The sequence below is a fragment of the Simochromis diagramma genome, unplaced genomic scaffold (genome assembly GCF_900408965.1).
Source record: "Simochromis diagramma unplaced genomic scaffold, fSimDia1.1 OVJJ01000293.1, whole genome shotgun sequence".
Lineage (NCBI taxonomy): Eukaryota > Metazoa > Chordata > Actinopteri > Cichliformes > Cichlidae > Simochromis > Simochromis diagramma.
This window is the reverse complement of record NW_024386801.1, coordinates 12,825,499-12,847,211: the sequence shown is the minus strand read 5'-3', so window position 1 is coordinate 12,847,211 and position 21,713 is coordinate 12,825,499. Positions and strand designations below refer to the sequence as shown.

Genomic DNA, 21,713 nt, shown 5'->3' with positions numbered 1-21,713 from the left:
TGTTGCTGCTGGTCATTATTTACTCGCTGTCCTGTTTACACATCTGTGCTGGTGGATTTATGACGGCAGTCTCAGGGGATCTATTGATTGCCTTTCTAACTTGTAGTGTAAATCTGTGTTGTATCAATAACGTCAGTCACATGGCGCTGCTCTTGGAGACCAAGAACTGATGTCTGCAGTCAGGGGTGGAAAGATGGTTAAATCATACAGTATATGGTTGCTCAGCCTAAAATGTGAATAACCTTTCTGTTTTAGTGGCAGAGCTACTAACGTGCTTCTCAGTGGAGAATAAATATTGTATTGAACCAGAGCATCTGTCGTTTTGTGGGGAGCAGACATGTGAAAAGATTGCTTGTCTCTCTGGAGCCTTTTTATCCATTTGTTTGACTTTCTTACATTATTCATTCATTTTTTCCTTCTTTTTTTCAGCAGAATCAGAATGTTCTCAGTTTGTTTTATTCGATATATGACAACAATAATAATACAAATGATAATCATGGCACCCATCACAGCATATTTGGACACCGAGGGTCTCTTTGGTCTTTTATTTAATCCTCAGTTTGAAAACAGCCACAAGAGCCTCACAGTAATCGGAACTGGTTTATATGGTCAGTGTTTTCCATCAGACTTGGACGTGCTTTAAAACTGAACAGTGAAACTTTTTGTGGCTAAAATATAAAATAACAAGTCGAGCTTCTCAAGGGTTGACTGTTCAATCAAGCCTTGAAAAAAATAACTATGTATATAACTTTTTTCAAAATGTGAGATAGCCACTTTGTTAGGTACATCTTCATAGTACTGGGGTGAACCCCCTTCTGAAGCAGAAGCTATCTCCTCTTCCAACACAGGATTGAGATCAGCTAAGCATTTGAGCAGTGCACAGTGTATTCTTTGTTATGTACTGTATATAAAACACAGTTTGAGACCATCCTGCTGTCAGAAGATGGGTACACTGTGGTAATAAAGGAATGGACATGGTAAGCAACAATACTCAAGTAGGCTGTGAGGTTTAAATGATGGTCAGTTGGTACTAAGGGGCTCAAAGTGTGGCAAGAAAATATCTCCCACACAATTACACTGCAGGCCTGAACATCGATACAAGGATACAAGAGGAGTGGCACTGCGCTTCTGCTGTAGCTCATCTGCTTGAAGGTTCAGCATGTTTCAAGTTTTATTTGTCATGTACGGGTAAAATGGCACATTACTACTGGAAATGAAATTCTTGGGTTCAGAGCACTCTCAATATCGCACATAAAAAGGTAAGTAAGTAACACTTGGATAAAAAATAAGATGGGGTATATAAATAAAGAAAAAAATATAACAGAATAAAATAAATAAATACAGATTACTAAAACTACTGTAGGCTCTAGTGCAAAGGTGTAGACTGATTGTACAAAATAAACTGCCCAGTGTTTCAGTAGTTCAGTAGACTGATGGCTCGTGGGTAGAAACTGCCCCTGAATCTGCTGGTGCGGGTCTGGATGCTCCTGTATTGGCAGGAGCATAAAGAGTGTAAGATCAGTGCATTCATGTTGTGCCTACAGACATGCTCTTCTGCATATCTTGGTTGCTTGAGTTGCAGTTATCTTCCTCTCAGCTCAAAGCAGTCTGACTATAATAATTGCAGCTCACTGAATAGTTTCTCTTTTTCAGACCATTCTCTGTAAACCCTAGACACACTTGTGTGGAAAAATCACAGTGGATCAGCAGTTTCAGAAATACTGAGACCAGCACGTCTGGTACCAACAACCATGCAACATTCAAAGTCACTTACATCACCCTTCATGCCCCATTCTGATGCTCAGTTTGAACCACATGGTTGTGTTGACCATGTCTACATTGCTGACATGTGATTGGCTTTTAGATGTATCTGTTAATGAACATTTTCACAGGTTTACCCAATCAAGTGGCTGGTAAGTGTATTATTACTACTCAAATGTATTTAGAGTGCTGCAGGATAGTAGATATCTGTTACAGCTACATCGTTTCAGTCGCTGGTTTTTCCCTCGTCTATAATTTGATTCTGTTTTTGGGTGTTTTGCTTCCATTTCATTAGTTTTTTGTCCATTAGTGGCATATTTTTTTTCCTTCTATAGATCTGAGGCTTTAAAGTTTTTCCATTACCACATGGTCTAGCTCCCCCCACACGGAGCAACAGTACTAGAAGATAAAAATATCTGTATCCACTTTTGAAATGCTATTCTCCCTGAAAGGCTCAACACTGACATGAAAGTCAAACCACAGCTTTCTAAGTCAAAGAGGTGAAAGGATATATGTCAGTGTGGGCGCCAGAAGAGAGGAAATACTCAGAGTATAGAATATCAGTCAACGGGGCTCAATGTAAACGAAACCGTACCATGTTTCTTCTGGACTGTTTAGATTTCATTGTAAAAAATGAAGCCTAATGTTAACCAAGACAACATAAATGGAAAAGCAGATAGAAGAGAAGCAGCATTTAACAGTAACATAGTTGTGGGGGGAAAATACCCCTGCCATACTCAAATAGTGGGTTTGCTACAGAAATGCAGTCTTTTTTAACAATATGTTACATGAACACTCTGTGGCCAGAGGCTTGGTGGTTTATGATAATAGTGAGGAAAAAAGAAAGAAAGGGAAAAAAAAAGCACCCTTTGGTGTGTGAAGAATATCAGCTATAGGCACAAAGGCCTTTTCTCTGCTGTTTATAAGAGAGACAAGAATGAAGCGAGCAGAATTGATTTAAAAGATACAATCCATGATTTATTACAGAAAAGAGTGATATCCAAATTAGTTTATGTTACATTGTTTTTATACATTTCAATATGTTTCTTTTTTTTACATGTAAACAGGAACAAAGTAAACAATGTTATTGATACACTTCATGTCACGACTGCTATCGTCCTATTATACAAATAAATCTACGGGCTTACGTCACTGTGCTTCAAGTACATCATTGCTCAAGCACAATCCTATTAGGAGGCATAGAACAGAAAGCTTAATCCCCCTCTAGACTGCTATATTTTCAGAGATGTGCAAGGTCACGCTATTATTACTTATTATACAATACCCAGATTGTGCTATTGCCAACAGTAGAAAGCATGAGAGACACCTTTCCACCACTGTACAGTATTAGTATCAGTGAGGTGAACTGATGAAGATCCACCCAGAAACGATTAGTAACTGGGCAAGCCAAACATCCAAGGTCATGTAATTTTTCCATTCATAAAGTGCCCCCTATTCCCTTCGGTTAAATGCTTCAGCTGTTAGAGTGTAAGCGTGATTATATGTCCAAGCGGAGGAAGTCTGAGGTTTCACATGTTTTATCAGACTCTACGTAAAATTCCCGGACATATTTTTTAAATGAATCAGTCTGGAGATCATGCTGTTATTTTAGAAAATACTGCACCAGTATAAAATCCTGCCACATCTAGAAACACACCGGTCCTTCCAGAAACGATCAACACTAAAAAACAAACAAACAGGGAAGTGATATGTTTAAGACGCAACTTTACAGAAGTTAGCTCTGCTCAAAGCAGTAGTTAAGTCATGCATACTCCACAGCACAAATGTACCAGTACATTTATGACTGTTCAAAATAAACATAGCATTCAAGGATAACAACATGCATAGATTTTAGGTGTTCACATAGCAGGGAGGATACTCTGAAAACACTGACTACTTTCCTAAGTATTGGAATAAGATTTGAAAGCAAATATCTCTCTCTCTGGTGAATGAAATCGTGAATCGTTGGACTGAATGTGACCCGAAAGGAGTTTTTTGACCAACAACCTGAAAAAAAAAAAAAAGCCAACTAAATGAAGTATGTGAGTGTGTTCCATGATCTTTGATCTGCTCTAACATACAGCAAAATAATAAAAAAAACAAAAACATGCTTATTATTGTGAGTGCGCATTAGAGTCATGCAAAAACATGGCAGTGCAAAAATATATATCTAAAAAAAGCAGAATACCTTTGATTGCATCTTAGAAAATATGATAAAAAAGTTGATCATTGCAGACATTCAGAGGACACCTGAGACAAGTGGACGTAACGTTTTCTATCTGAGGGTGAGAACGAGTGAACTTGCACGTGATAGCACAAAATAAAATGTATAAAAACATTACGTACGTCATTAAATGTATATACAAAAAAACAGGCAAAGTAAAAGAAAGAAAGGAGGACAATCCTTGCAAAATGAAGAATGTTGTCAGTGTTGTGCAATGCATTCAGGGTAGAAATTTTCCCTTCAGATGTTAGATTGGTGCAGCTTTTACCTTTACAGTGCATAACATTTTTACATTTAACACCACATGATCAATATGATGCATTGAAGTGTTTGAAGTCCCCATCTCAGTTCACATCACACACCCTTTAACTCTCAAACTCAACAGCACAGAGAAAGGAAATTATCCCGACTCAACCTCGCAGGTCCAACTATACCTGCCACGATGCCTATTTTCCTGAGTTCATTAGGCAAAAAAACACTTCTCGAATCCATGACATCAAATCTGATCACAATATAAAAAAAAAAGGCAATGTCACCAGTCTGCAACTGAATAAACTCTCGCGTCCGTTTGATCAAAGATCAGACAGCTGCTGAAACCGTGTGTCTCACTGCGTGTTTAATAAAAGTCTGCAACAGAAGCTTGTAGTGTATTATGCGAGCGAAGAACAGTGGATAGAAGTTCGTTTCAAAACTGAACATCCAAGCCACAGGTATTTCTAAGTGATCCAAGTTTTCAACCACGCTTTGGGGCTTCCAGCAGCAAATGAAAACCAGACTGCGAGGGTCAGAGCGGAAGAGCAGATTTGTGGATCCTGCATGCGAGTGTACACGTTACGTTACGGCGTGCGCTGCTGACGTCAGCCGAGATCCGAGTAGGTACACTGCGGCGTGACTCATGTCCAAAACAAATCCTAAACGGAGAGTTCAGAGAGTCTGCTGCAGATCAGGACAACAGGATGAGGAGAGAGAATATTTCTTGCACTTCAAAGAAAAACAAAAAAAGCACGTGCTGCACAACACAGGCACACGTGATGTTTGGTGACACAAACTGTGGTACGCGGCCATGTTGTTACACTGTAGGCACAGTCAAATTGCACAGAGTTCACATTTCCTCAACTCGAGACAGTCAAGCTCAGTGGTAGCACAGAGATTAACACACAGCTCACACTGAGTACAGACACATGTGAACCAGGCCTCGAGACAGGAAGTTTGTCTATCGAAAAGGTACAAAGCAGGATTACCATGCACTTCTTGTGATGTCTGAGGGAATACTTTGTCAGATGTACTAAATGGATGCTAACATCCTTTACAAGGAGTGCTTTTCAGTTTTGTTTTGTTTGTTTTTTTTTCCTTTGCAAATATTAATCAGCATGCTTCAACAGCAAATATACATTTAGGAAGCAAGAACAGAGTCATTCTTATTTGGTAGCCACATCACCAGAATCACTTTGCAACAATAAAAATGCCACTGTAGTTCTGTCACACAGAAGTGGCTCTGCTGATGTTCACGAAGGGTTGGGGCGGTGGCGGGGGAGGGGATACACGGCCATGCTGCGAGCTGCACTGGACTGCAGAGTCAAAGCAAAGTGGTAGCTGCCACACGGAGAGAGAGAGAGTGCAGGATGGGACAGTGAACAGTGCTGATCTGCAGCCCTTGATCTGCATAGTAAACATTACAATTGCAAAGTTGTTGTTTTTTTTTTCCCAGCTAAGCCACAATGCAGCACAGACCCAAGGGCACCCTGTTGGGTGAAGCCAGGTAAGGGATGAGGGCGGAGGCAGAAAGGGTCAGAGCCAGAAACCAGGAGGTGGAACAGATGGCAAGGGAGTGGCCAGTGCCAAATCTGGGGAGGATCTCGAGAGGGTGTCTTTGGTGTACAGAATCAGCCATCAGTGAAGCTAGACTCTAAAAGCTTAAACACATAAATAAGCAGGCAGGGGAGGTGGAGCTTGCGAGCTGAGGATCGCGTAGCGGAGACAGGGTGAGGGGATTTAAGCTAAGGCCACTCGTGGTGATAACGCTTCCCATTCTTCTTCCTCTCCTTCTGCAGATGCTCGAGTTCTGCTTCATACATCATCTCTTGCATCAGGTACTTTTCCCTCCTCATGCGATCGCAGAGATCCTTCGGCATGTCTGGAATGAGGTACGCTATGAAGGACTTGATCCCAAACACCAGGTGCTGAGGGAAGATTAAATTATTCATGAGTCAACATCCAGAGAAATCACGTGCTTTAGATGCCAATTTTGTTTTGGTATTAGTGGCGCATGCAAGAGGAAAAGTAAACCCAAGGAACTTCATATGCCCTTCTATCTTTTATATGTAGTGTAGTGTAGAATGTGCAAGGCAGTGTTGTCAAGGGAATATCTTGCATGGCAACCATGTAATTTGTGATGGTTTTTATTTTTTTTTTAGTTGGTCGGCTTTGAATGGTAGAATTTTCTCAGCCTTCTCCAGGACCTTGATTTAATTAACCCATGAAAATCACTTAAATTACTGCTGTGAGGTTTCGGTTTCAGTCTCAGCACATAAAATAATTAAAGTAAAACATTTGCAAAGCTACAAAAATATTGAGGTTGACTCAAAGTGGCACAGCGTAAGAGGATTTAGCTTTAGCTGCTTGTCCTGCTTGTAAACATACAGAAGAGAAATGGCCAATGGTTACAGACCTCAAAGACGATGATGAATGCCAGCCTGGCAGCCAAGACATGCCAGAACTGCAGAGTGAATTCGTATGGCACTGTGTTCCAGGGCGGCGCTCGGTAGTCTCTGTACCTGCAGTATCCCGAGTGGTTTCTGTTATTCAGCTCCCCCATGTCAAACACGGACAGGCTGCTGTTCACGTAGCCTTGCAAACACCTGCGAAAGCAGACGGCCATCACGTAACCCGCATAGGCTACATACAGGGCACTTAAAGTGTACACGCTGTTTTTAAGGCTTACTCATTGCCATGGTGGTGCCTCTTGTTCACACATGGGCCATATTTGAAGGCGTAAACAAAGCGGGGGATATAGTCTGAGGTTATGGCAATGACGAAGGCGTTAGTGATGACTGCCAGCACACCAATACCTTCGAGAATCCCGTGCCAGATCCCTGACAGACAAAACAAAGAAGAAAGAAAAACAGCTGGTATGTTGGTTTAAACCTGGGTGCCTTTATCTGCAATGGCTGACATGACCAGCATACCGTATTTTGCTTTATAAAACACAGACTACATCAAATACTGTAGGCACCAATAAATTGATATGCTGATTAAACATTCATGCAGTGAATATGAGAATGCAGCTGATAGATTTATAATAATAAGGACGAGGCCATCTTATTCAGTTGTTCTTGCTCCCTTTTTTAACCAATAAACTAAAGTTTAAATTGCAGTAAATTTATAGGTTGCACAGGTTTTTGTTTAAAGCTTCTCCCGGGGTGAACAATCCTGCTCCTTCTCCACCTACCGATCGTGCGCATAGTAAGCGTCATCTAATTGGCTCGCTTCTGATCAGAGAAACTGAAGGTGTGACAAGACTCCATATTAGCGATAAGGTCACAAATAACAGAAATGAACCTTTTATGGTCACAGTTGTTAGCAATTCCTGACATGTGTAGCTCAAGCTCTATAAGTAACAATTTTCAAGATGCCATTTTACTTCACTGCACTCGATTTACTTCTGCCTTAGTTAATAATGTCCCCGAATGTGATTGAACAGCTTCCGGTAATGGAGCATATTGAATTACACAAAATGTTTTGTTTTGTGGCAGTTGATTGAAGACAGAGACAGTAGATAAAAAGGATCTCTCCTCCTTATCTGCCTTACATCTGTGTGTGGATGATCAGGAAATGTCAGCCTAACTCTTCAAAGGAGCTTAGCTCTTTGATGCTGTGTGACTGACACATAATGTGTTCATTACAGCGGAGGAATTTCTAAATGTTTCAGGGTGGATTCCTCCTTTAATTACAAGGAAACATGTCACATGAATCACTGGGTCATATGGGAGTTTAAGGATGCAGTTTGTAATCGTATGGGGAGATGGGCTGATGAGAGGGGAGGTGCAGCATATGGAGTTGCAGAAGGACAGGATATGGAAACATATCCATCACTGTAGGAGAGGTCATGTTAAGCTAACACAACATTTTACTGCTGGAAGAAAAAACAATAATTAAAAGTGACTCTGATCCAAGAAGATGTCGTGTGAGCCGCACAGACCTATATCAGTGGCTCGAGCAGGCATGGGTCTCCTCCACTGAGTGACAAATTTGTAGGCGTCAAGACGAATCTCAATGATGTTGTTGAGCAGAGCGAGGAGAGGAGCCAGCGGGAAAGCTGCTACAAAGATGGTGGTGAAGCCAAACTGAAGAACTGCAGCGGAAAGAATCATTCGGATGTCAACACTGGCACAAAAAAAAAAAAAATGCTGAGGCTTGAATAATAGCCTGCATTTGCATGGATCATTTCCTTCTCCAGAAAGTCAAAACACAATTCTTAGTAGGAGTGCATTTTGTACCCATTTCGAGATATTCATCCACAAGCCCATGGGCGTTCATCGGCTGCAGATTCCAGTCCTTGTCCCACTGAGGAAGCTGGGCCTTATTCTCTACATTCTGCCCTCCGCCACCTCCTTTCTTCATCTTTCTACGAGACCACCAGTTCTGCAGCAGACTGAAAACATAGAGAGTAGCGATAAACCCTGGCAAAGCACTGTGCTCTGCAGGAACTGTTTTACTGAGCCACATGCGAGAGGATTTGATGTGCTTCTTCAGGAGAAAAATCTTTTCACATGCAAATGAGCTGAAAGAGGAAAAGCCGTGCAGAAACTACATACGGCCTGTTAATTGCCATCACTTGAATTCACGTCATTAAGCTTCATGTCATTTCTAATAGTTCATAGACAAGAAGACGTGCGATTATAATGAGGCACTTACGGATAACCGAGCTCCATGAAGTTGTTCCAGATTTGCTTGAAGAACATGATGACTCCCATTTGCAGACACAGATCAATCAAACACCCACTTGGGTGACACTGAGAAAAACAGATTTCAATGAAAAATAATAATAATACAAAAACCGTATCATTCATATTTCGTGCCTAATAATTCAGAGCTAGGAGCAAACTCTGGGACACACTTGATCCGATTCCATTTTTTTAATCATTAAAATTGAAAATCACAGTAATTATGGGGTGAGATTAATGGTTCACATGCAGGCGGATCATTAGAAAGATGAATTACTCGAAATTTCTAAATATATCCCAAAACAGAAGGCACTAATCAGCCCAGTCACTGCTGACATAATCACCTACTTACGTTTGATGGCTAATTGCACTCACCTCCTCCAATCTCCATCGACTAAAGAGTTTATTGTATTTTCCAGGCCTGCCAGCAAACCTGATCAAATTAAGACGGCCAACATTAGCTGTTGATTCAATCAATGTAATAATAATAATAAACTTAGAGTAGAAAAAAAAGACACTTAGAGGTGCTAATTATGTGCAACAATCCGTGACCTAGTTACACTTGTAGGCAGGGCGGCATTTTGTAACTGCTGAAAGATGAAACACCCAAAAAAACATGATTTCCCCGGCTGAGGAGGGGAAGGGAAGGAGTCTTGGCTTGGTCATGACTGGGAGTTTGAAAGGAAACATCTTTGCACAATCCCTCATTAAAGTCGGTGTAAACAGTCACTGTAAAGTTTATGGCAGTTTGCCTACCTTCCAAGGAAGAAGGCGATATAAAACGTGGAGCTGTTTAAATTCACAAACTGGAACAGGAACATCTTCAGAGCAAAGCTGTTCTCCCACTCAGACTCCGTCCGTGGGTGCTCTAAAAGGGGAGGGACAGGGGTTTGTTAGGCAGATGGGTGAAGAGAATAAATAATGTGCAACCAGCTGGGAAGCCAAAGATAATGAAGGCATAAATGCATGAAACACTCACCTAAATTAGTCAGCAGATAGGCCACCTTTTCATACACCTGACAAAATGATAGTACACATCAGTGTCAACAGGAAAAGGTTGAGGAGGGTAATAATTATGAGAAAGAGAGGAAGGCTGGAATGAAAAAAAGTCTTAGATAAGTGCTGAGTGAAGTATTTATGGGATAGAAAATGCGAACGTGGGATGTGGGATGATGTTCGTCCGGGCACCCACCACATTGAGAGACATGATGATCATAAAGTTGATGCAGACACCGGTGCCAGAGGTGGCGAACTGCCAGTTCTTCTTCACAAAATACCAGTTAAAGGAAGCAAACTTCTCCATCGCAATAAGGCGGAAAACCACTACAGCAAACACTGCTGTCAGAACGAGGGAAATCTAAGCAGAGGTGATGGAGAGAAGACAAGCACAGCAGAAAGGATGAAGAACCAGTACGATTAACAGGGTGAAAAAAAGTTTTGAATTTATCCTATAAGGAAGAAGTGTGCCATAAATATGAAAAAACTGTAAGTTTAGAAACATTGAACTATTTAGATGATAGATAATCAGAAGCAACTTATATGTAAACAGGAGAAATTAGGCCATGAGAAAGGGCTAATACACCATTTCCTTTGAGTATAGTCTTTGTCCAGCAGGGGGAGATGTTACACCACTGCAAACACATCACACTGTTCTAATAAAGATGGCACACAAAATAACAGTGAGCTCACACCGAGCCTGATTCCCAAAAAGACAGATTATTCAAAGGTTAAAGGGTTTACCATGAAGAATATTCCGGACACAGACACCATGAGCCGACTAAGCTTGTCTGAGAAAGGCTGGAAAGGCTCGGGCTTGCCGGAGATGGGGTTAACTCTCTCCATCCTGGAGTACTTGGCTTCAAACTGTGGCCTCAGCTCCTCCTGATTAACAACACATATTCCAGCATTGTCTACTGAACTGTAGCTCTCTTACAGCATGAACACCTTAAAACTGTGAGGTAATCATATATTTGAGCATATGTCTAACATACCTCTTCCTCCTCCCAATCAATAAGATCCCAGTCATAAGTCAGTTCTGCCCTTCTTCTTTTCCAGAACTCAAGGAATACAGTAGCTGCAGAAGGGATCACGAATCGATCACGTTATTGATCATTTTTGATGTATACACTATAGCACAGCTAACTGCAAAGAGGAAGAGGCCATGCAGAAGCAAACAGCACATCATAGTCAGATATCCTGGGTGAAACAGGCTGCAGTGACGTGCACGGCCCAAGATGGAGACTGATTACAGTCATCAGTTCACACTCACACTGTGGATGTCAAGTTAAAGGAGACTGGCAACAGCAAATAGGCTTTTTCTTGTTCAGTGCACATCCTCAAACTGTGTCTTTGTCGAGCAAGATCCATTTTGGGTTGAGAGACTTCTAAAGTAAAGCTTTTTGTGGGATGACTTCAGACTGGAGGCATTGTTTCCTTTGTGTCAGGTTCTGTTGTGACTTGAGGTAAAAAACAACGTCGGAAATGATGTTCTTTTTCTGTCAAGGCTTTTTATGTTTTCCGCCTTGAAAATGTGACAAATGTGTAACAGAGAAATGGGGGCTTTTATAAACGTGCACACAGAGGAATCATTTACATAGATCCACTTGTTGGAAGAATTTGGCTTCAAAGTCAGTAAAAAACGGAAACTTTATCATGTATGATGGAAAACACAATGTAATTCTATACATTACGCCTCTGTCAGTGCGCCCCAGGGCAGCTGTGGCTACAATGTAGCTTGCCATTGCCAGTGTGTGAATGTGTGTGTGAATGGGTGAATGACTGAATGTAGTGTAAAGCGCTTTGGGGTCCTTAGGGACTGAGTAAAGCGCTATACAAATGCAGGCCATTAAGATGCACAATTTTCTGGATTAAGACACAATTGTTGCAGTTTTACCTCTGTTAACATCACAGTGGATTTTAAATAAAATAACTAAGACTGAACTGCAGACTTTCAGTTTTAATTCAAGTAGTTTAACATAAGTGTTGCACTAACTGTTTAGGAAATTTAAAATATTTTAGACAGATGTCTCCATTTTCAAAGGCTCAAAATTAATTCTACAAACTAATGTAATTTGAAATATAAAGACTGTTTTTATTATTTTGGTGAAAATCCTGTACACTCAATGACTGCATGAAGTCTAGAACCCATGGACATCACGCTGGGTTGAGATGGGTCTCTCTGTCGTCAGTTTTGCATTCAGTAACTGAAAAGCGCCTCGACTGGGTTGAGATCATGTCACCTATTTCGCCATTGAAGAATATCCTATTTTTACAAGTATTTGACTGACTCTAGGCAGAGAGTACAGCCCTGCACACTTCACAGTTCATCCTGCTACTTCTACCTGCAGTCAGATCATCATGAAACACCAGTGTCCCAGTTCCAATTGCAGCCATACATGCACATGCCATAGCACTGCCTCTAACATGTTTGACAGATGTGGTATGCTTCAGATCATGAATTGTTTCTCTCCATCTGTGTAATTTTCTGTTCCCATCATTCTGGCACAAATTCATCTTTCAGGTTTCACCTGTCCAAATATTATTTCCAAACTGTGAAGGCTCTTTTTTAGATGTTTCCAAGTCTTTCGAGTCTAATCTGGCCTTCCTGATCTTGAGTGTAACTAGTGGTTTGCACTTGTTGTGGTTTGCACCTGTTGTAAACACTTTTATTTCCTTTTATGAAGGCATCTCTTGAGTGTAGATCTTGACAGTGATAATCTTGCCTTGTTGACAGTATTCTTGGTTGGATGTTGAGAAGTTGTTTTTCTTAACTAAGGAAAAAAAAAGTCTGTCATCACTAGGGATGGGTACCGGTATCGGTTCTGACATAAACGGTAGTAAAAAGACCGAAAAGCAGCGCACATTTCGGTGCTTTATTTCTGTGATTTTTTTCCCTGAGATGTCATACACTTTGGATTCTAGCCAATCATTTTACATTTCCAATGATAGTAAGCGGGCCCAGGTACGTACGTTCTTTTAGAGCAGAGCTACAGATTAAAAATGCCCAAGGCGAAGCGGTCAAAAGTCTGGCTGTACTTCACAGCAAAAGATGCAAACTCAGCAGCCTGCAACAAGTGCTTTAAGGTGATACTGTGCAAAGGAGGTAACTCCTCGAATCTGACGACGAACCTGGCGACGTATAGCATTTTGTTAAAAGCCGAGAAATGCGCCGTATTTGATAGCTTGCTGCGAGACCTCACACCGTGCACATCTACTGCGGGTGGGTTGCCTGTTATCGGACCCGGAGTTAGCAACATCCCCCAAAAACCCGAAGAGGAGAGTCCTGGCCCCCAGCCCTGCCAGTGTAGCAGAAATGATGGCGGATGATGATGGCAGCAGCAGCCGTTCTTCTCTGCGTGAGTAGCTTAATGTTGTTCGTGTGTATTTTACGTTGAGTAGGCTAACCGCGTGATTACATTAATGCACGTAAGGTGAACTAGCAAACACCGTCGTAGTTACATGAGGCTGTCTTCTTGTTTGATGGCAGATACTCCCTTCACCCTGGCCAAAAAGGCTAAAATGACCAAAGGAAAAGTGGAAAACAGCTAAACATGAGAGGTTTTTGGACAAAGTTTGTGTTTTTTCCATTGTTTAAGCACTGCTTCCAGCCAAGAGTGATACCATAAATCCCCTGTAGCTGCAGAAAAGGCTAACATTGTTATCTTTTTACAAAAAAACATCTGCACATGAGAGGTTTTTGGACCAATTTTGTGTTCTCCATTCTTTAAGCACCGGTTCGAGCACTGGTTCGAGCACCATTTAAGCACCGGCACCATTTCAAAAGTACCGGTTTGGTACTGGTATCGGATAAAACCTAAACGATACCCATCCCTAGACATCACAGCCTTTAGTTGTCTTCTGTGGTCTTTCTTGTTATTTTGGTGTTGCTGAGCTGACAACACCATCTGTTCAAGTATGTAAGACTGTTGATTTGGCTGCTCCTGAAGTTTTTATGTCTTTTCAGTCCTCCCTCACTTGCCCTGAAATCTCATCTCATATTTAAGAAAGACAAAATACAATATTTTCGAATGAATTTTGAAAATTATTTGTAATGAAAGAACAAGAAAACCGATCTTGTCCAGTTTATATTGTAAAAATGAGCGATGCTTAATTCAGTGCTTCAGTGTTAAACCCCTTGAATTGAAGCTGAACGTTGGCTCTTCAATCACATCTCGATTGTTTGATTTAGAAGCCACTGTGCTGTAGAGCAGAGGCAAAACTACACAAATTGTGTCTTTGTCCAAAATATTATTGACCTCACTGTAGCAGTGATACAGTTTGTGTATTAGTTTGCATTAGATATGCACACAATGTGGTTTTTATACCAGATTTCCAATAAAATATATAAATATGTGGTTGGTTCTTTGTAGCCTCACAATGGCTCTCATTTATCTATTAAAAATGTTTTATCCTTGGGGATTTTTTTAAACCTCATGTGGTTTGTTTTGCTTTTTTTCCGGCACTGTTTTAACTCAAATTATTAAAAGCCTGCAGATTAATAAGTGATGAATCAAGCAAACAAACCAACCAAACAAGTGATATATTTTCTGTGAACTTATTTAATGTAGAGTAAAATGAGAAAGACGAGAGGCAAAAAATGCACCAGAGTTTGAATCCTCAGTCAGAACAACTTTAGCCACTTGTAAAGATGTTGAAGTTTAATATAGCTTGACCCACTTTTGTTTAAAGAGAGAGAAAAGCGGCCTTCTCTGATGCCTACATTCAATCCCTTGGGCTAACCAATTTTTCATGTCTATCTCACACACACTCACTAACACTAACTCCAGACTTTGAGTGCACTCACTCAGTGGTGCAGTGCTGCTAACTTTGGTCCAGATAGCCAAAAGCTTTTATGCAGGATTTGGAGCTACAGACCTCAGTTAGTGCAACTGTGTGGACATTCTTTGGCTTTTGAGCTCTCATTATCCTTCACTTAGTCCAAATAAAGAACAAATTGTGCCAATTGCTCCCTCTGGCACAGGTGATTATTTACCTCCTTGACAGATAGATGGATCTGGGCCAGCCGATGCACTCTAATGCTCACACTTCACGTTACAAAGTTATTATAGCTGTGGGAAACGTAGCTGCAATATATGAATATCACGGTGCAATTCTACAACCTTGACAGCCGAGTGATATTCTGCCCCTGGAGAAATCTTTAATTATCAAACTAATTACATCAGAACTGCACTGGAAGTACAAGTGTGGAGTCAGAGAAGGCGGACTGAGATTTACTTACTGAAAAACACATTACAGACTGAAGATCTCTTGTTTGTCTTGTTTGTGTACTGCAGAGTGTCTTGTGGACTAAATTCTCAGTTGAAAAACGTAATACGTTTGGGAGAGATGAGTGGTGAGTGGAAACACAAGCACTCGAGTATAAATAGAATCAAATTCCAGTAGGGTTGGTATCGGGCAGAGAACAAAGCTTATGTGGAACAACAAGAAAAAGCCACCAACACAAACTGCTTCTACGCACCCCAAATAGCCATGAAGATAGCGAAGAATACAGTGCCACCGTTGTCAAACAGATAGGTCACCTAGAAGCACAAGCACACGGAGGGCTGCTCTTAAAAAAACAAAAGTGAAACAGAATACATTATCAATATCCACAGCCCCAATTTTACCCAAAAAGATCTCCAGGCTCTCTGACAATCAACATTTTTGAGTTCAGGTCCCAACGCAGGAGATTTGTTGAAGAAATCATGGTTTTAAATAGCATCAACTGCCTATAATAATGATCGTACAGCTACAGCCACCGACTGATTAGCTTAGCTTGGCATGCAGACTGGAAGCAGGTGGAAACAGCTCACTGGTTATTGTCAAGTGGGAATAAATCCACCTGATACTTACTAAAAAAAGACCCAATTTATTTAATCAACATTAAAAAAGTCAAATAAAATAAAAAACCTAAGGTTTCACCTGAAGAACCAGGTTCACTGTGTCCCCGTTTCTAGTCTAGATACATGTCTGCTGGCATCTTTGTAACAGTTTTGAGAAACTCTAAGATCATGTAATGTTGTGCATATGGAGAAATACCAAAGCTGCACTGACCTTTGCATATACACAACTGTCACTCAGCGTCCAAGGCTCACAGTTTTCCTCACACATGGGACACATGATGGTAGTGTTGGCCTCGCAAATCTCTTTACTGGGGAGAGAGTAAACCAGTAAATGCCATCATCAACCGACATGATGTTCGGACTTACATGGCATAGTTGTGTGAACTGACCTGATTTGGCTCGCGTCCATGGTTAAAAGACCATAGAGGAAGACAAAAACCCCAACCAGGGCAGCGGGGATTAACATGCCCGTGTACCAGCCCAACCACGCAAAGTACAGACCGATTTTCTCACCAAAGTATCGCCTGGGAGAGACACAAAAAAATAGAGTGGAGAAAATTCACTAATTAACTGTGACGACTTAATTAGACTTGACCGTGCCCGTTCAGCGTGGAGTTGTGGGCGTCAGTGGTGCACTGTGAGATGATTACAGTGGCTTAATGGATAGAGAAGGTTGAACGCTAAGGCTGGAAAATAATCGATGATCCCAGCAAGCTTAAGCAAGACATTTATTTCAAAACTGCTCTCGTAAAGATCCAATACAGTGTAAAACCAAAAAACCTCTCCAAAGTACTTACTAGAACCTCAAAAACCTAATGACTTTCACGCTGTCTGTCACCTGTTTAATGCATACAAAGCTGTGAATGTGAAAATGACAAGGTGTGCTTCAGAGACAGTCATCATTTCAACTCCCTCTTGGCAAGAAAGTGAAAATAATATTTCCCTAAATATCAAACCATTCCTTGCCACTCTCATGTTCCTCGTAATAAGATGGATATGACAGACTTGACAGATGGTGATGAAATGCAGAGCTACCAAGGAAGCCGGAAACTAAAGCGAGTTCATCATCAGCTGTTAAAATAGCTCCATCACTTCAGAAATAACAGACGTGCTGCGATGTCAAGGAGTTGTAGATGAGACTGCTCCTCGTGAGAAATCTGTGATCGTGCAGACTTCAAACTCCATTTAAACAACATATCTTGACTGTGATCAAAGAGAGGATCGGCAACATAATCAGGACGCGGTATCTCGCGTACGACGCACACACGTACACAATGTATGTGTACGAAAACAACTCGTGATTTGTGTCACCTGCTTCAAAGCTGATTACCTGATGAGATCCAGAGGCTGGTATTTGTACCACATCCCCCAGCGGGCCCAGCGCTCATACAGAAGATGCCTGTGGTTCTGGGCACCATGCGTCTTGATTGAATGTCTGCTCTTGTAACCGCCCTGATGAGACAAGAGAAGAAGAGTCTAGACTAAAAAAATTTTTATATCCTTCAGATATAATCAGCCGATAAGAAACACAAAACATACCACATTTGAATTTTCACACTATCCCCTGCATTGTTGTTTTTTGTGATGTAGTGAAGCACTACCAAAGCTACTCCTATATTTGCTGCCTTTCATGGAAAGTCAGGTTCTCTCCACCTGCACCTCTGTGAAGCGCACCGGAAGTCTTTCACAGTGTAAAAATGATGTACAGTACTGTGTAATAATCTTGAGCCACACCTCATTTCTTTACATTTCGATTCAGAGGTGCCAGACTTGCTTGTAATTTTGAAAGTGGTCTTGAGCAATAGTTTTCTAGGCTTTCTGAAGGTCGAAGGTTTTCTTTGTACATTATCTGCTTTTTCAAATATCTTCAGTCCAGTTCTCGTACCTGACTATTTTCAGAGGAATGTTTTGTTTGTTTTGTGTCTACATACAACAGCCAGTTAGCAAAAAACCAATTTCTTTAGGTCTCTTTGGTGAGCCACGTACTGTCCACAAAGGCCTCATCAAAATCGGTGTCAGTGTACAACACTTAATGTCTACAGCTAATTGTAAACTGTGGCGGAGGCTCTGTCTTGGTTTGGGGCTGCATTTCAAAATTGATGGATTTATGAACTCAAAAAGTATCATCAGATTTGATCCACCATGCAATACCATACGGAAAGCATCTTATTGGCAGCAGCTTCATTTTTCAGCATGACAATAGTTGTAAACATAGTGCCAATGCAGTAAAAGAATGCCTGGACAGAAAAACACACAATGTCTCACAAACTGTGTAGGATCACCTTTACTGAAAACAAAACAAAAGGCAGACAACATTCAAAGAAGAGCTTTGAATGTGATCTGAAAAAAATCTGTAGCAATATTCCTGAAGATGGGAAAGCACAGTGGCAAGGTGTTGCCTCACAGTGGGTAGGTGCTGAGTTTAATTCCACCATGAGGCCAACGTCTCTCTGTGTGGAGTTTGCATGTTCTCCCCGTGTTTGCGTGGGCTCTCTCTGGGTACTCCACCTTCCTCCCACATTCTCTTGTCCAAAGTCAAGACATGCAGTTAGTGGGGTTAGGTTGACTGGTAACTCTAAATTGCCCATAGCTGTGAGTGTGAATGGTTGTTTGTCTCTATTTGCTGACCCTGCGACAGATGGGTGACTTGTCCAGGGTGTACCCTGCCTCTTGCCCTAAGACAGCTTAAGGCAAGAGGCCCTTTTCAGCCCCCCTGTGACCCTGAAAAGGATAAGCAGAAGAGAATGGATATTCCTAAAGATGACTTTATAGAAAAGTCATCTTCAGATAGAAATTCTAAGAATGTTTGACTAAGAGAGTTCAAACTTTGAAGTAAAGGTGGTTATGCCAAATACATATATATATGTATTTCTATGTATGTTGTGAGTACAAGAAAATAATTATTATAATATGATGTGTTAAATTTGTTTAGATCAGAGAAATAGGGAAGGATTTGTCTGTGTTTTAGTTTGGCTTAGCTGTAGGCCTGAGAGTGTGTAATTGTTTAGAGAAAAAGGAATTTATGGACACTGGGGGTCTGCCTGCCATAAAAGGAGACAGGAAGCTACAGTTGGGGATTGCTGATGCTGATGCTTATACCTTTAATAAAACTCATAATTGTTATAAACTTAGAAGTAGGTTTGTAGGAGACTCTCCACCTTATCTGTAAATGTAAGACAACAAGAGGCCAATGGCCCAGTTGATGCAGAGTGGGGGTCTCAGTGTTTGTAATATGTTAACTCTGTTTTCTATGTTGTGTAGAGGAATTTGGTGTAGCTTGGGTGAGATTACTTTTATGACCTCCAGGAAGTCACGTATGCAGAGACACACACACACAGTGCTTAAACTGTTACACTCACACATCCACACACACATTCACTCACGTGCACTCACATAGACATACAGGGTACGCGCACACACAGGCACTCACGTGCTCGTGCATACACACAGACACAGAGTTTGCAGCACACCATGGGGGTTTTATGATGGGGTCACTTCTACAAAATTGTGTTTCACAGACAAAGGAGTGGAAGATCTGCAGAGGGACACCGGCCTTGCACGTCTTCCCTTCTAGAAGATGCATGCGTAAATGAAGATGAATAAAGATGAATAAAGGTTTTTGTGAAAATGACTACTGAGTCCGGTGCCGTCTCTGGATGTTTCGAGGAATAAAAAAGAACCGGGGTGAAACTGATTTTGTAACAATGTTTAAATAAAAATTAAATGCTTTTCACTTTCTTAGCAAAATTTAAAGAAACGAGGGACTGAGTTCAAGATGTTTGCACAGCCTGTGCAAGCAATCTGAATTTAATTTTAGCCAGATCTGGGACTCGCGTCAGGGTTTGAATCCACCAGCCAGCCAGTCAGACAGCCAGGACATTTCTGTGTGTGTTTGCGTGTTCTACCTGGGCACGCATTGGTTCTTTTCGGGTACTCCAGCTTCTTCCCAGAGTCCAAAGGATAAGTTAATTTCTGAATTAGCTTTTAGGTACAACCCTGAATTGGAACTGAACTGGAACTGAATTGGAGCCACAAGTTTAGGTTGTTTGCATTGATCACTCTCTCAGACACCTCAGTTGTAGAGCTCTGCATCGATAGTCTGACATCAAATGGTAAAATTGCAATTGTGAATATTCATGTAGTAAGTACAAGACCTGGCATGAGTATGCACAGTCTTATAGCAAGACTTCTGGATGAGGTGCATTACCTTGTGAGGAGCGAACTTGGAAGAGAATAGCAGCCAAATTTATATCAGGTATCTCATTTGCTCTTTATGGATTTGTAATCAAACCACGTAGTTTAAAGACTTTCTCTCTCTTTGAATGAATGAATCGATGCAAAAGGTCTCTGAATGCCTTTAAAAACTCTGCATGAATAAAAATGTGATTACTCATATTAGTAATTTGTGAGTCTCAACATCTTTTCAGTAGGAATTAAAATCATCTCACCTCATGTGGAGGAAATGCAGCCTCATACGTATTGTTGCCCAATAGCCGGTTGATTCCTACAGTGGAATAAAGAACAAGGACACCACATTAAAAATTTAAACCCACTTGTAATTGAGAGACAAATCCACAGAGTGGCTCATTAAAACCGTTATTTCTGCAGGACAAAAGCGCAATTATTGTCATCCATTTACTGAAACACCAGACAGTGCGATAAGGTGGAGTATGGATTTGAAAAGGGTTGCTCCATCTTGTGACTGAGCTGATCTGATTTCTTGGAAAGTAAAGTGGTCAAAGCTATTAAAATATTAACGTGAAACCCATTCCAAGATGCTGAGGCCAAACTTTAATCAGCAAATAATGTTGGCAGTAGACAGAGAAGATGCTGAGATAAAAAGAAAAAAAGAAAACCAATTGCCCAGAAGGAGAAGAGAGGAGAGATCAGACACAAATTAGACTGCACCACTTTTGCATCGGCAGCTCCCCCTATCACTCTGAAATCAAATTAACAGAAACTGACGTTTTCCCTTTTAAAATAAATGTAGGCTCCGTTCCTTTCTCAGTGGATAAATTGTCCTAAATGGATCATTAAGATGGTTATACGGAATGGCATTTGTGCGATGCTGTGGGAAACATTGTTCTGAACGTGAGGAGAAAGCACAGTGATTTACCCATCTTTGATTTTCCGTCCTCATACTTGGTGCGCTGCAGGACATGATGGACTATTCTACTTCTGGTAGAATTGGAGAAGAAGGTCTCTCTGTTGTTGATCGTGAAGCTGGGAGGAAATAACGGCACACTCCTTCAGTTATTCATAAAGCAACAGTGTATCAATATCACTCAGCAGAGGCCTTTAATGAGAGCTGAGTCGATAACGATGGGAGGTTATTAAAACACAATTTATGGTGCAAAGCTTGTATTCATCCCAACATTATTATCCCCTTCCCCCTTAAAAAAACGGCCCAGGCTGACAAGCTACAGTAAGGGAAAGTAGAAATGATTCACTGACAGACGAGATTAGATGATGCCTTTCATCACAGGGAAGTGTTGAAAATATGGAACAGCAAGCAAGTTATTTCACGCACATCTGCTGCTGTATTTCAATTTCTTATTTATGATCAACTTGTCTTTATCATCATGGCTCCCAAGTTCAGATGCAAAACTATAAAATATACAAGACTTTAAAGTGCAAACTTCATCGCGTGGTTTCTAAATTCCACATTAAGACTTCAGGACGTGAGTGGAAGTGATGGTTAAAAAGAGGGGTGGGGGGCTAGGAATGCTGGTGCCCTGTAAAAACACTGTGATCCTGTTTGTGAGTCCTGGCATGCACGAGTGTGTATACATCCTTCTTACTGATGCATGCGTGCTCTGCTGAAGGGAGCTGTGTAGCAGTCGGTTTCCTCCAGGTCAGGCAAGGCCTCTTTGTCCAGCTTCATGGGATTTCTGGGAAGCCAGCTTTTGATTTGGCGACATCTCAGATGAAACCTGCTGCACA

General features: G+C 41.1%; 1 protein-coding gene across 4 annotated transcripts in view; it reads right to left on the bottom strand.

Annotated features, from left to right (window-relative positions):
- Positions 1 to 1,848: 1,848 nt before the first annotated feature.
- Positions 1,849 to 21,713, bottom strand: part of ano3 (anoctamin 3) — a 50,312-nt gene continuing 30,447 nt past the window's right edge. For 3 of the 4 annotated variants that reach the window (XM_040026919.1, XM_040026916.1, XM_040026918.1), the window contains exons 7-25: positions 21,572 to 21,706; positions 20,887 to 20,993; positions 20,219 to 20,274; positions 17,101 to 17,222; positions 16,160 to 16,294; positions 15,982 to 16,078; positions 15,407 to 15,467; positions 10,920 to 11,002; positions 10,669 to 10,809; positions 10,121 to 10,285; positions 9,908 to 9,944; positions 9,685 to 9,796; positions 9,304 to 9,361; positions 8,900 to 8,997; positions 8,482 to 8,636; positions 8,184 to 8,336; positions 6,927 to 7,077; positions 6,654 to 6,843; positions 1,849 to 6,165 (exon numbers count right to left, since the gene is read on the bottom strand). In XM_040026919.1, the coding sequence (XP_039882853.1) occupies positions 5,983 to 6,165; positions 6,654 to 6,843; positions 6,927 to 7,077; positions 8,184 to 8,336; positions 8,482 to 8,636; positions 8,900 to 8,997; positions 9,304 to 9,361; positions 9,685 to 9,796; positions 9,908 to 9,944; positions 10,121 to 10,285; positions 10,669 to 10,809; positions 10,920 to 11,002; positions 15,407 to 15,467; positions 15,982 to 16,078; positions 16,160 to 16,294; positions 17,101 to 17,222; positions 20,219 to 20,274; positions 20,887 to 20,993; positions 21,572 to 21,706 (2,239 nt within the window). In that variant the 3' untranslated portion in view covers positions 1,849 to 5,982. The remainder of the gene's footprint in view (positions 6,166 to 6,653; positions 6,844 to 6,926; positions 7,078 to 8,183; positions 8,337 to 8,481; positions 8,637 to 8,899; positions 8,998 to 9,303; positions 9,362 to 9,684; positions 9,797 to 9,907; positions 9,945 to 10,120; positions 10,286 to 10,668; positions 10,810 to 10,919; positions 11,003 to 15,406; positions 15,468 to 15,981; positions 16,079 to 16,159; positions 16,295 to 17,100; positions 17,223 to 20,218; positions 20,275 to 20,886; positions 20,994 to 21,571; positions 21,707 to 21,713) is intronic. The other variant, XM_040026917.1, reaches the window with a different exon arrangement.